General features: G+C 53.8%; 1 protein-coding gene across 9 annotated transcripts in view; it reads left to right on the forward strand.

Moving 5' to 3' along the window:
* Positions 1-13,456, forward strand: part of FLCN (folliculin) — a 30,114-nt gene that overhangs the window by 7,847 nt on the left and 8,811 nt on the right. For 6 of the 9 annotated variants that reach the window (XM_063656573.1, XM_054459232.2, XM_054459217.2 and 3 more), the window contains exons 4-11: positions 1,229-1,501; positions 3,082-3,228; positions 5,267-5,488; positions 6,770-6,930; positions 7,802-7,893; positions 10,183-10,373; positions 12,200-12,313; positions 12,874-12,997. In XM_063656573.1, the coding sequence (XP_063512643.1) occupies positions 1,253-1,501; positions 3,082-3,228; positions 5,267-5,488; positions 6,770-6,930; positions 7,802-7,893; positions 10,183-10,373; positions 12,200-12,313; positions 12,874-12,997 (1,300 nt within the window). In that variant the 5' untranslated portion in view covers positions 1,229-1,252. Of the gene's footprint in view, positions 1-468; positions 752-1,228; positions 1,502-3,081; positions 3,229-5,266; positions 5,489-6,769; positions 6,931-7,801; positions 7,894-10,182; positions 10,374-12,199; positions 12,314-12,873; positions 12,998-13,456 lie in introns of all 9 variants that reach the window. The other 3 variants (XM_054459230.2, XM_063656575.1, XM_063656576.1) reach the window with 3 other exon arrangements.

The raw sequence follows: 13,456 nt of genomic DNA on the forward strand, positions 1-13,456 counted from the left end.
TTCCTTTTTAAGGCCATGTGACATTCCAGTCCCGCCTTGCTAAAGCGGTTCACCTGGTCACTGGGGTGACCCTGGAGCTCCCCTCTGGCCTCACTGCCTGTGCTTGGTCACCTTGGCTAGCTGTCCTCCCTTCTCCACCTCTGAGCCTGCAAGGGCTGCACTCCACAGAGGTCCCATGCGCCAGCACCGACCGCGCGCTTGGCTCTGCTGCTGTGTCCCGTCCCCGTGAAGGCTCAGCAGGCACTCACTGGGTCTCCTCCCCTGCTCACTCCTCTGCACTCGGCACTCCACCCACACTGTGCCTCTTCACCCTGCCTGGCCTGGGCCACTGTCCCTTCCTGCTCAGATCAGTCAGCAGGGTGCCTCAGCTTGTTCCCCACCTCCAGCCTGGCCCCCTGCCATCTTTTCTGCACATGGGCATGAGTGAACCTATTCAAGTGAAATTCACATTTTCTCATGTCTCATCAGAACCCCCAAAGCCTCCGCAGTCTCTGATAACACATCCAGGGTCTTTTGGTGGCCTGGAGGAGCTATAAGATCTGCTTCCTACAGCCTCCACCCTGTCTGCTGCTGCTCTTCAGACACCAGACCCTACACACCCCTCGGACAGAACAGCACCCACCCTGCCCTTCAACTCGTGCTTGGCCCCGTAAGCCAGTCCTTCCAGGCTCCTGCCTCCTCTGGTCATTCCCTGCACGGGCCTCTCGCAGGAAGCAGTTTTCCTGTGTCCGCCCCCAACCCCCTGCAGGAGGTAAGCTGCATGAGAGCAGTATCATGTCGCCTAGCACCTCGCCCCACATGGAGCAGGTGCCAAGCAGATATGTATTGGGTGGAGGACCCTCTCCCTCTGGCCTTTTATCTGTTTGTTCTCACGGGGTTTGCCATGTTTGGCTGCAGTTCATGTCACTCGAGGACATTCCTGCGCCGTTGGCTTTGTGGCTGTGGCTCTGTCACAGCTCCAGCTGTGCTATCATTGGTCCACATTGTCCCCTCCCCTGTTTGCTGTGACTCCCGTGGGAAGATCCTATCTCTGTTCCTCTCCTCTCTCCTGCACCCAGCGCAGCACTGGGGCAAAGCAATGCTGGCAGGGAGCTGGGGAACTGGCGGGTGGCCTCTCCTGGGCAGGAAGTCCATGGCACCCGGGTGCTCCCTGTGCTCCTGAGGGGCTGGGGAGGTTTCATGGAGTGAATAGGCATTGGCAAGCTGACATGTCCCCTGTCCTGCGCAGGCCTCTTGCAGTCCTCAAGGCACCATGAATGCCATCGTGGCCCTCTGCCACTTCTGCGAGCTCCACGGCCCCCGCACTCTCTTCTGCACAGAGGTGCTGCACGCCCCACTTCCTCAAGGGGCTGGGAATGAGGACAGTCCTGGCCAGGGTGAGCAGGCGGAAGAAGAGGAAGGCGGCATTCAGATGAGCAGTCGGATGCGTGCACACAGCCCCGCAGAGGGGGCCAGCGTCGAGTCCAGCAGCCCGGGGCCCAAAAAGTCGGACATGTGCGAGGCAAGTGTCTTTGGGGTCTTGGTTTTGTGATCCCTGCAGTAGGTGTGGGATGGGTGGGAGGACCTGAAAGCAGTGGATGGGGCCTCCCGGGGTGACACAGACTGCTTCCCAGGGGCCCTTCAGTTCTCTCCGCTCATCCTGACTGTAGTTTTTTGTTTTTTTTTTTTTTTTTTTTTTTTTTGAGACAGAGTTTTGCTCTTATTGCCCAGGCTGGAGTGCCATGGTGTGATCATGGCTCACTGCAACCTCCACCTCCCAGGTTCAAGCAATTCTCCTGCCTCAGCCTCCCGAGTAATGAATTACACGTGCCTGCCACCACGCCTGGCTAATTTTATATTTTTAGTAGAGATGTGGTTTCACCATGTTGGGCAGGCTGGTCTTGAACTCATGACCTCAGGTGATCCACCTGCCTCGGCCTCCCAAGGTGCTGAGATTACAGGCATGAGCCACCACGCCCAGCCTATGTTAACTTCTTTAACCCACTCTGCCTCCCTGCCGTGGCCTTCATGTTTGTATCGACACACTCCAGCCTGTCCTGGAGGCGGGTCCCCAAAGTTCCCTGCTCCCAGTGGAGTTTCCTGCTCCCAGGACCCCCAGTGTTCTCAGTGGGTCACTCCATCAGCTCTCAAACTCTCGGGAATTAGTGTGAGTTTTCCCCAGTGGGCCACTTGTTTGTGTGGAGGACCTGGGTCAGGGCCCAAAATCAGGGCTGGGTGTTGGACCTGCCACTGCAGTGCAAACAGGAACCCAAGCTTGTTCTTTTGGTTCTGCTGCAGAAGCAGAGGACGTGTAAGAGCTGCATCCATTGCTGGAAATGCCTGTGAGGAATGGGGGATGGGGAGCACCTCAGACCTGGGAAAGAGGGCACCGCCAGGCTGCTGGGGCATCGTTGAGCTGGTTTTGGGGTTGCCCATGGAGGAATCCTGCGACACTGTGGGGAGAGGCTTGCTGACGCGCTGCTGCACAGTCTTGGGATAGGAGCAGCTCCAGGGTGCACAGCCTCAGCATCGGGGTGGCTGTGGCTGCAGCAGGGCAGCGGGGCAGCGGGGCAGCAGTGGTGAGCTGCCACACCAATATCCTGGAGCTTGGTGCTCGCCCTGTTTTTTATTGGGCCTCTCGCCTGTGGCTGAGGCCCCTTCAGGTGTCAGTTCAGAACCAATGACGGAAGCTGGGGGCAGTGGGTAATGTTACCACCACAGAGCCCCTCACCCTCTGGCCAGCTACTTCTCACGTCAGCCTCAGTTTTGTCTTCTGTAGAATGGGGCTTCTCACTGACGTTATCTCAGAGAGTGGCACTTGGGATTGAATGAGATGGAGCATGCAGGGCCCTTTTCATGTTGCCTGCTTCGTAAGCGCTCAGCAAATATCGGTTAGGAACAACCCCTGGCAATCTCTGTGATGTCTGTGTTCTGTTTTCCTCTTTAGGAAACATTTAAATCTTCAGATAAGTATAAATCTGGAAGCCAATTATTTTTATACAAAAATAGCTTGAGTTTTCCGAGCTCAGATTTGCATAAACCTAAGACAGTTTGTTGCCCTGCTTCCCAACTAACAGATTTACTTTTCCTTTTCATGGACAGGGCTGCCGGTCACTTGCTGCAGGGCACCCGGGGTATATCAGCCATGATAAAGAGACCTCCATTAAATACGTCAGCCACCAGCACCCCAGCCACCCCCAGCTCTTCAGCATTGTCCGCCAGGCCTGTGTCCGGAGCCTGAGCTGTGAGGTGAGCCTCGTGGCCACAGAGCCTGTCTCTGTGGGAGCCCACATGCTCCCAGGTGCTCTGGGTGGGCTCGGAGCCAGCATTGCACAGGGAGGCAGGCACTGGTCCTCTCTCAGGGCGGACCCGCAGATCAGCACAGCACAGGGTACAGGATGCCTCCCTTGTCCAAATTGCGGAAGGAGTCATGCTGGACTTGCTGAGCATTTTCTGATTGAGTGCTAGCTTTGGCACTTTAAGCACCAAACTTTTATTATTTGTCGTTTCTTTATTATTATTGTTTTCTTTTTTCCTTCTTTTGTGGCAGGGTCTCGCTCTGTCGTCCAGACTGGAGTGCAGTGGCGCCGTCATGGTTCACTGCAACCTCAAACTCCTGGGCTCAAGCGATCCTCCCGCCTTAGCCTCCCAGGTGGCTGGGACCACTGGTGTGTGCCACCATGCTCAACTGGGGTTTGTTTATTGTTGTTGTTAAGACAGAGTCTCACTCTTGCCCAGGCTGGAGTGCAGTGGTGCAATCTCAGCTCACTGCAACCTCCATCCTGGGTTTAAGCTATTCTTCTGTCTCAGCTACCCTGAGTAGCTGGGACAACAGGCATGTGCCACCATGCCCGGCTAATTTTTTGTATTTTTAGTAGAGACGAGATTTCACCACGTTGGCCAAGCTGGTCTCGAACTCCTGACCTTGTGATTTGCCCGCCTCGGCCTCCCAAAGTGCTGGGATTACAGGTGGGAGCCACTGTGCCCCGCCTTTTAAAAATTTTTTTGTAGAGATGAGGTCTCACTATGTTGCCCAGGTTGGTCTCGAACTCAAGCAATCCTCTGGCTCATCCTCCCAAAGCACTAGGATTACAGGTGTGAGCCGCCACGCCCAGCCCTGTGTATCCATTCTTGATGGATGTATTCCTAAGATAGGAAGCATTTCTAGGTTAGGTGGTTCATTGCATCAACATCACCTTTTTTTATTATCTCAGTCCTCATTCCAAGTCTCAGTGATGATCCCATGCTGCTCTCAGCCTGCTGAGGTGTGGATGATTTCTTCCTAAACTACATCGCTGCTGCTGTTGCTCTTGACTCTGAACTCAGGTCTTTGTTACAAAGAATTCATCGTTCAGTTACTAAACTTCCTTGTCATCGGTGTCCACCTGGTTCGACACATCGAGCTCCCTTACTGTTCTTATTCAGTGTGGCTGTGTGCCTGCCCTCAACCGTCCTCTCCTTTTAATTTCCTACCGCTGGTCTGCTAGCAGGCAGCTCGGCATGTCTGTTAGAATTGTGTGTTAAGGAAGAGTAAGTATGTCATGAGGAGGGACCGAAGTCCTCTTATAAGAATAAAGTATGTGGGGCCGGGCGTGGTGGCCCACTCCTGTAATCCCAGCACTTTGGGAGGCTGAGGCTGGCAGATCACCTGAGGTCAGGAGTTTAAGACCAGCCTGGCCAACATGGTGAAACCCCCTCTCTAAAAAAAATACAAAAAAATTAGCCAGGCGTGGTGGCACACTCTTATAATCCCAGCTACTCAGGAGGCTGAGGCAGGAGAATTGCTTGAACCCAGGAGACGGAGGTTGCAGTGGGCCAAGATCACACCACTGCATTCCACCCTGGGCGACAAGAGCGAGACTCCATCTCAAAAAAATAAAAAATAAATAAAAGAATAAAATGTGCGGATTTCAGTGCAGGGAGAGTGCAGTGGCTGCTCTGACCTGCTGGTTCTTCTGCGTGCTTCAGGTGAGTAAGCTGGTACATTTGAGTCTGGGAGAGGTGTGACATATGCATGGGAGTTATTTATGGCTCAAGGTGGAAAAAAAGCAGTGAACCTTGTTACCAGCCCTTGCAGTCCACGATGACAAGTGTTGTTGGAAACTTGATCACAGGAGCAGAAGAGTACAGTCTTCGGCTCTCATGGCCCCCCCCACCGTGCCACTCTCCCCTGTTACTAACACTGGCTGATTTGTGCCAGCTGACTCTTGAAAAGTCTGAAGAAGAGGCTTTGATTTGGTGTCACTAAGTGAGGAAAGGGCTGTCTGAGTCGCTGGTGTCCCTCCAGGTCTGCCCTGGCCGTGAAGGCCCCATCTTCTTCGGAGATGAGCAGCACGGCTTTGTGTTCAGCCACACCTTCTTCATCAAGGACAGCCTGGCCAGGGGCTTCCAGCGCTGGTACAGCATCATCACCATCATGATGGACCGGATCTACCTCATCAACTCCTGGCCCTTCCTGCTGGGGAAGGTCCGGGGAATCATCGATGAGCTCCAGGGCAAGGCGCTCAAGGTGAATTCAGAGATGAGGTGCCGGGGTGGCAGGGGTTCCTGCACCGCAGGAGTCGCTCTGTGCTGAGATTGAAGCCTGGAGCCCACGTGGCGTCTTCCCCTCTGCTTGTAGCCACTGCACTGTGTGAATTGTAGTCTCTTGGCTTCAGGGCTGGAGGTCGTGGTGAGGAGCCTCCCAGGCCATCCCGCCTGCTTTGCTGGTCTCTCTCGTCCCCGTTGTCCTGGTTCTCGATCAGCTCTGGTTTCTTTGCTGCAGTCAGACCCCTGGTGTCTTTGTTTCCTCTGGCCTTCATCTCAGGGACTTCTGTTAATCCCATTTAGTTGCACCACCGAATATAGACCTCCAGCTGTGGAGATGCAGCTCAGGCCAGGCCAGGTCGTGCTCTGGTAACAAACAGCCTCCGGATCTCAGCACCTTCAAGCCATAGGGCCCGTTTCTTGCTCATGCTGTGTGCATTGCAGGAGAGCGGGGCTCTGCTTGCTGTGGTCGTCCTGGCAGGCAGAGTGGCAGCCATATGAAAATGTTTCCCCTAGGCCGGGCGCGGTGGCTCACGCCTGTAATCCCAGCACTTTGGGAGGCCGAGGCGGGCAGATCACCTGAGGTCGGGAGTTGGAGACCAGCTTGACCAACATGGAGAAACCCCGTCTCTTCTAAAAATACAAAATTAGCTGGGCATGGTGGTGCATGCCTGTAATCCCAGCTACTTGGGAGGCTGAGGCAGGAGAAACGCTTGAACCCAGGAGGCAGAGGTTGTAGTGAGCTGAGATCGCACCATTGCACTCCAGCCTGGGCGACAGACTGAGACTCCATCTCAAAAAAAAAAAAAAGAAAAAGAAAAGAAAAAGTGTTGCTCCTTCTGCCCTCCAAAAGCACGGATGGTGCTGAGGGCCTTGTTTGTCTCAGCTTGTTGGCGAGAGCCAGTCACGTGTGCCTTAGCCAAGTAGTGCACCCAGAAGGGGAGGTGGAGACAGGTGGGGAGCAGCGCAGATGGCCACTCATGAGAATCCCCCTGGGTGCCTTGGGTCGTTCATTAGGCACCCAATGAGCTCATTAGGAGAAGCTCAACCAATTCCTGTTCTCGGATAGCTCCTGATGTAGCCGGGGCAGAGCTATGCTGTTGGGAATGATTGGGCTGGTGGCACTTTGTGTGCTCTGCATTGAGAGAGTACAGTGGGACTGATCCTCTAGGAGTCAGGTCCTGGAGTTGGCTGTGAACGAGTGGGGGTCCGGGCTGCTGGCAGCTTTGGCTTAAAGAGGCCATCCCTTCCCTTTGCATTTCAGGTGTTTGAGGCAGAGCAGTTTGGATGCCCACAGCGTGCTCAGAGGATGAACACAGCCTTCACGCCATTCCTACACCAGAGGAACGGCAACGCCGCCCGCTCGCTGACATCGTTGACAAGTGATGACAACTTGTGGGCGTGCCTGCACACCTCCTTTGCCTGGTAATGGGCGTCTCTGCTTTTGCTGTTAGGATATAGCAGTCACGATACATTGGTTGGCTTGTCCACAGATTTGGGAGAACAGTCTTTAGCCTTGTTTTCTTGCTGCCTCTGTGAGGAGCACTGACCTATGGGCACTTGTCAGTGAGCACAGATCTGGGCTGGGAGTCCTTGTTCTCTAGGCCTCTTCCCCTGAGTGTGCGGAAAACATATTGACGTGGAACTCACTTCTTCCTGGGTTCAAGTGTTTCTCCTGCCTCAGCCTCCCAAGTAGCTGGGATTACAGGCGCCTGTCACCACACCCAGCTAATTTTTTTATTTTTGGTAGAGACGGGGTTTCACCATGTTGGCCAGGCTGGTCTCAAACTCCTGACCTCACGTGATCCACCTGCCTCAGTCTCCCAGAGTGCTGGGATTACAGGCGTGAGCCACCGCACCCAGCCTTTTTTTTTTTTTTTTTTTTAAAGCAAATCTGAGTCGTATCATTCCAGCCATAAATATAATCACAATACCGTGATCATGTCCAACAAAACCGACAGACTCCTGAGTGTTCTCCAGGCTACAAGCCCTTGTGCAGTTTACCTTTTGTCTCACAAGTGACTGCATTGGCACTGGAGCAGCACCCCAAGTCTCTCTGGTTTAGAACAGCTTCCCCTTGCATCCCCTCCCCTCCAAGTTCCTCCCATCCGTCTTTTGAAGGACTTTGGTCGTTGACTTGTGGAACTGCCTGCATGCAGGATCTGGCTGGTTGTGCCCTGCTGGTGTTCTTTTATACCCATTTTTTCTTTAAACTGGTAGGATTGGGGGCTGGGTGAGTGTCAGGTTTGCTTTTTCCTTTGGTGAGAAGACTCATAGCTGGTGCTGTGTTCTCCAGGCTCCTGAAGGCGTGTGGCAGCCGGCTGACTGAGAAGCTCCTGGAAGGTGCTCCGACCGAGGACACCTTGGTCCAGATGGAGAAGCTCGCTGGTGAGGCAGGGGTGCTGTTGCCGGGGCCTTGGCCCAGATGGCCGTGGGGCGGTACCAGCTCTCTGCTCTCCTGGCAGGAAGAGCTGAGGGAGGGAAACGCGGCTCTGAATCAGCCCAGGACGAGCCTTCGGGAAGCTTACCCTCTGATCTCGGTGTGATTGTTGTGATTTCCTGTCTCGTTTGCCTTGACCGCCATGTGAAAGAATCTGTTCCCCAACTAGGTGGGGAAAATTCACAGGTGGGCTGTCCGTAGAGAGAACTGGCTGATTAAAGGTTTCTCGTCCCGATTTTGTGATAGCCAAGTGCTTGGCCTGGTCGACAGTCTTTGCTCCTTTACAAATAAAGTGTTCTGTTTCAGTTCGTCCCAAGTTTTCCATCAAGGGCAGTGGTTCCCTGACCTCCCAGGTGCCTGGGCTTCCCCAGGTTCGTGATCTGGGGCTTGGGGCCCTGTGTCTGGGGATCCTGGCACTGTGTGCACCAGCCCGGAAGCACTGGGCCAGTCTTGGCCAAGCTTTCTATCAGGGATGATTTGATCTTGGTGCTACAGGTCTGTGGTTACAACCATTGTTCACACCACATGTCATTAATAATGCTTCCCATGCTTCTGCTTGCAAATGACCAGCCTTCCAAACAGCCAGAGCTGTTTTGAGGTGTTTCTGCAGGCAGGTGCAGGCGTGCCCTCAACTAAGCTTTGCCAGTGGAGTCTTAGCAAGAGCAGAACCTGGTCAGGAAAGACAAAGCCTGGGAATCCACCCCCATGCCCTGCGGGTTGGCTGGCCCTGGAGCCATTTATTATAGTGCCAACCATGTTTCTAGGCAGGTGCAGATGGCAAGGGCAGTGTCTTGGTGAGCTTTTTAGCACAAAGAGCCAGGTCTGTGGAAGCCTTTGTGAGAGCTGGAAATGCAGGTGTGCTGGGCATGTGCAGTGTGGGGTTTCGGGCTCAGGGCTTGCCCTTTGGCATCGGACAGACCTGGTTTCACATCCTGGTTTTGCTTCTCACGTGCACCCTTCCCTTTGGGTCTCGTGATGTGAAATGGAGATGTTGTCATTTGTGAGGGCTCCATGAAGGTTCATTGTAATGACAAATACTCATTTCTTCAACTGTGAAATGGAGATAATAGTGCTGACCTCAGAACAGCTGAGAGGACCAAATGAAATGATGTTGGATGCAGCCATAAAGAAGAACGAAATCAGGCACTGGTGCACGCCTGGAATCCCAGCGCTTGGGAGACCGAGACAGGCAGATTGCTTGAGCTCAGGAGTTTGAGACCAGCCTGAGCAACATAGGGAGGTCCAGTCTCTACAAAAAATATGAAAAGTAGCTGGGCAAGGTGGCACATGCCTGTAGTCCCAGCTACTTGGAAGGCTTCGTTGGGAGGATCACTTGAGCCCAGAAGATTGAGGCTGCAGTGAGCCGTGATCGTGCCACTGCATTCCAGCCTGGGCAACAGAGCGAGACCCTGTCTCAAATAAAAAAGATGGGAATAGTAGACACTGGGGGCTCCAGAAGGAGGGAGGGCTGAAATATTTTCTATTGGATACTATCTGGGCATATTACTTCCTGTGGTTCACTGTCTGGGTGACAGGATTCATAGATGCCCAAACTTTAGCACCACGTGGCGTACCCTTGTAACAAGGCCGCACATGTACGCCCTCAATCTAAAATAAAAGTGGACTGGGAGGCCGAGGTGGGTGGATCATGAGGTCAGGAGTTTGAGACCAGCCTGGCAGATACGGTGAAACCCCTTCTCTACTAAAAATACCAAAAAAATTAGCCGGACATGGTGGCAGGTGCCTGTAGTCCCAGCTACTCGGGAGGCTGAGGCAGGAGAATCGCTTGAACCCGGGAGGCGGAGGTTGCAGTGAGCCGAGATTGCGCCACTGCACTCCAGCCTGGGCGACAGAGCGAGACTCCGTCTCAAAAAAAAAAAAAAAAAGCGGAAAAAAAAGAAACAACGTGTAGATCCTCGAGAACTGTGGCCGACTGGGTGTGTTCCGTAGACACGCTGTTGGCATTTTTCTTACTGGTTTGAGTTTTCTCACCAGCAAAGAACAGCTGACGGTCTTTCCATAAGTGCTTCTAAGAGAGATGCGTGGTACCCCGGGCTAAGCAGACAGCAGCTGAGCCCTCCCTCCACCCCAGGGCTCCCAGAGCAACAGGGAGCCGGGAGCACAGGACCTGGCCGCAGCCAGGAATCTACACTGACCGGCTCAGCCCATGAAGTACCTTGGGCTGAAGTCACGGGACAAGACTGTATCTGTAACTGTCCTTGTCGTCTGTCTTGCAGATTTAGAAGAGGAATCAGAAAGCTGGGACAACTCTGAGGCTGAAGAGGAGGAGAAAGCCCCTGTGTTGCCAGAGGGTACAGAAGGGCGGGAGCTGACCCAGGGCCCGGCAGAGTCCTCCTCTCTCTCAGGCTGTGGGAGCTGGCAGCCCCGGAAGCTGCCAGTCTTCAAGTCCCTCCGGCACATGAGGCAGGTAGGCGGCAGAAGCAAAGCGCATCAGGAGCTCAAGAGGAGAGCCCAGCTGTCCCTGCCCACACGCCTTGCCTCTGGACCCTCCATCTTCAAAGCCCTGCAGGAAGTGACTGACAGCCTCCCCGGTGGGTGGCTGAGGGCACAGGGCGGCAGGGGTATTAGCCATAGGGTCAGTGCTCCCCTTTCAGTGATGACCTAAGTATCTTCAGAGAAAAGCCCAGATAGTTGGCGTCCCATGCTCCTCTAATCCTCTAAGAAGCTCCTAAAGGCATTGAACTTTAGGAGTAATTGGTTTGGATGCAGCCTGGACCCTGCCCATTGAAAGTGATGGTCTGGCTGGGCGTGGTGGCTCTCACCTGTAATCCCAGCACTTTGGGAGGCCAACGGGGGTGCGGATCACGAGGTCAGGAGTTCGAGACCAGCCTGGCCAACATGGTGAAACCCCGTCTCTATTAAAAATACAAAAATTAGCTGGGCATGGTGGCATGTGCCTGTAGTCCCAGCTACTGGGAGGCTGAGGCAGGAGAATCGCTTGAACCTGGGAGATAGAGGTTAACAGTGAGCCGAGATGGCGCCACTGCGCTCCAGCCTGGTGACGAAGCGAGACTCCATCTCAAAAAAAAAAAAAAAAAAAGAAAGTGATGGTCATTCTTACAAAAAATTAGAAACAACTTGCATATCATACCATACTAGTAAACAGTAGCCAAACCGTGGAATATGATTAATTAGAAGAAATAAAGCAGACAGTGTGTGTTCAGGGTGATGTATGTACATGTGTGCCTGCCAGACACGACAAAATCTAACAGGGTTGCCTCCAGTTACATCGAGTCAGATGCCAGGAGAGGGGTGTGGGTTGCTGGATTACAAGGGCAGGCTGCCTTCTTATAAAATTCTTCTGTATGAATTTTTCCAATGAGCACTGATTCATTAGAAGAGAGTTATTTGTTTTGGAAAATTGAGTGAGACTGATTTCATGGCAGATGTCCTTGGGGCTTCTGGATGTAAACACCCATTCCATCAAAATCCTGCATTTGGCTGAAACCTTCCTTGTCCATTGCTTATGTCGATGAAAGTTGGAAGGGGTCTGGAATTCCTCTGGAGGTGGGACTGCTTTGAGGCTGCTGGGGTTTGGTGAAACGTGGTATTGTGGCCTCTCTCTTATGTTGTGTTTCAAAGCTGGGTTTGGCGTCTTAGAAGCCATGAGACAGCAGGCTGGACTCTCCTAAGGTGTCAGTGTCACGGAAGTTAATAACAGGTGGGGTGTGGGGAGAGGCTGTTCTAGGTTAAAGAAGAAGAACATGACAACTAAAAGCAATGATGGGTCCTGTAGTATCTCCTGGCTCCAAAGAACAGCAGCCGTCAAGCAGGCAGGAGCCCTGGGCTGGATGTCAGATGCGTCCGTCCAGGCACTCCTGGCTGCAGTCATGGTCTCAGCTGTGGAGATGCCCTTGTTCTCCTGGGTGCTGCCATGTCGAGGGCCCTACAGCTTGCTTTCAAATGGTTCAGCAGAAAGTGTCTGTAGAGAGAAGGTGAATATTGCACAAACTTAACATCTTTTTGCTTCAAATTTTTAAAAACAAAACTGGGAGAAAGATCTTGGAGCAAGAGCTTTGGAATCTAGCATTTATATGCAAACCTGGAACTTCTCTCTCTGCCCCTTTAACCCTGGGCCGGGCACCCGCCTCCCTGAGGAGATAAGTGACTTTCTCCTGAGCCCTGTCTTTGCTCTACAAAGTTTTATGAACACACAAATAAATAACTTCATGGGAAGGGAGAGAAAAACCATTTCTGCTAGTCATGCCGAAAGCACTGCACTCTCTTATTTAGGTCCTCGGTGCCCCTTCTTTCCGCATGCTGGCCTGGCACGTTCTCATGGGGAACCAGGTGATCTGGAAAAGCGGAGACGTGGACCTCGTCCAGTCAGCTTTTGAAGTGCTTCGGGTGAGAACATCTTTTCCTTAGGTGTGCGGCGCAGGGCAGTATTGGCCTGGTGCCTGGCGTCGGGTGGGGATGCCAAGGTGCACTGACTGCCCAGCACAGAACTGCTGTGCACCACACTGTCTCCACCTGGGGCGCAGTGGGCATGGAGACCCGGGTCTGGTCTGATGATGTTTAAATCATCAGAAGGACGCATGTGCCTGCCGACTGCCTATGCCTGAGAGGGAACAAAAATGCATATGACACAGTCTTGGTAAAAGCTTCTTTGTGGGATGTGGTAAGAGACAAACATCTGTGCAGGAAAACATTAATATGAGTTAACACCACAGAGCAAGGGGCGGTACAAGCTGGTGTGTGACTGGCGGTCCAGACAAGAGTTAGGGACCTGGTGGTGGAGGACCCCCCCACCCCCACTGTGGGCTGAGAGTCTGGGGACTCCTCTGGCAGGAGGGAGGGCTTGGACCGGGCTGCAGGAGGCGTGTGGGGTTTGGGTAGTGGAGCATTGACGGCCAGGGCTGAGGGCTTCCTCGCATCCTTGGTCTGAGTCCTGCTGTCCTCCTCAGACCATGCTGCCGGTGGGCTGCGTCCGCATCATCCCATACAGCAGCCAGTACGAGGAGGCCTATCGGTGCAACTTCCTGGGGCTCAGCCCACACGTGCAGATACCCCCCCACGTGCTCTCCTCAGGTGCGTGCCCCTGCGGGCTGTGGGGCCATGCCCTGCACTGAGGGTCCCCACGCCTCGGGCCCAGAGTGGAACCAGATCTCTGTCATGGGTTGTGGAGAGGAGGCCTCATTGCAGGGCCAGCTTCCCCCATGGCTGTGGGCCTCCGTGTTCTATCTTCACACAGGCAGCGGTGGGTGAGTGGACCTGATGGGAAGGGTGGCTAGCAGGGACTGTCGTCAGTGGGCTGCAGGCCATCATCCTGGGGTGGGGGGATGCGTCCCTGGCCGGAGGATCCTGGTCATCCTGGTGAGTGGGTGCCCATGAGACGGAGGCCTGCTGAACGCTGGGTGTGAGCCGCCTGCTTCTGTGGGCCCTGCCGTCCTCTCCTCACTCTTCTGCTGTTCCCCTGTCCTGCCTTCTGCTCTCCTCCAGCCTTTTTCTTCACCTCCCGTGCCCGAGGTCTTCCCGGCCTTCACTAGT

The sequence above is a fragment of the Pongo pygmaeus genome, chromosome 19, assembly GCF_028885625.2.
Source record: "Pongo pygmaeus isolate AG05252 chromosome 19, NHGRI_mPonPyg2-v2.0_pri, whole genome shotgun sequence".
In the NCBI taxonomy this organism is placed as follows: domain Eukaryota; kingdom Metazoa; phylum Chordata; class Mammalia; order Primates; family Hominidae; genus Pongo; species Pongo pygmaeus.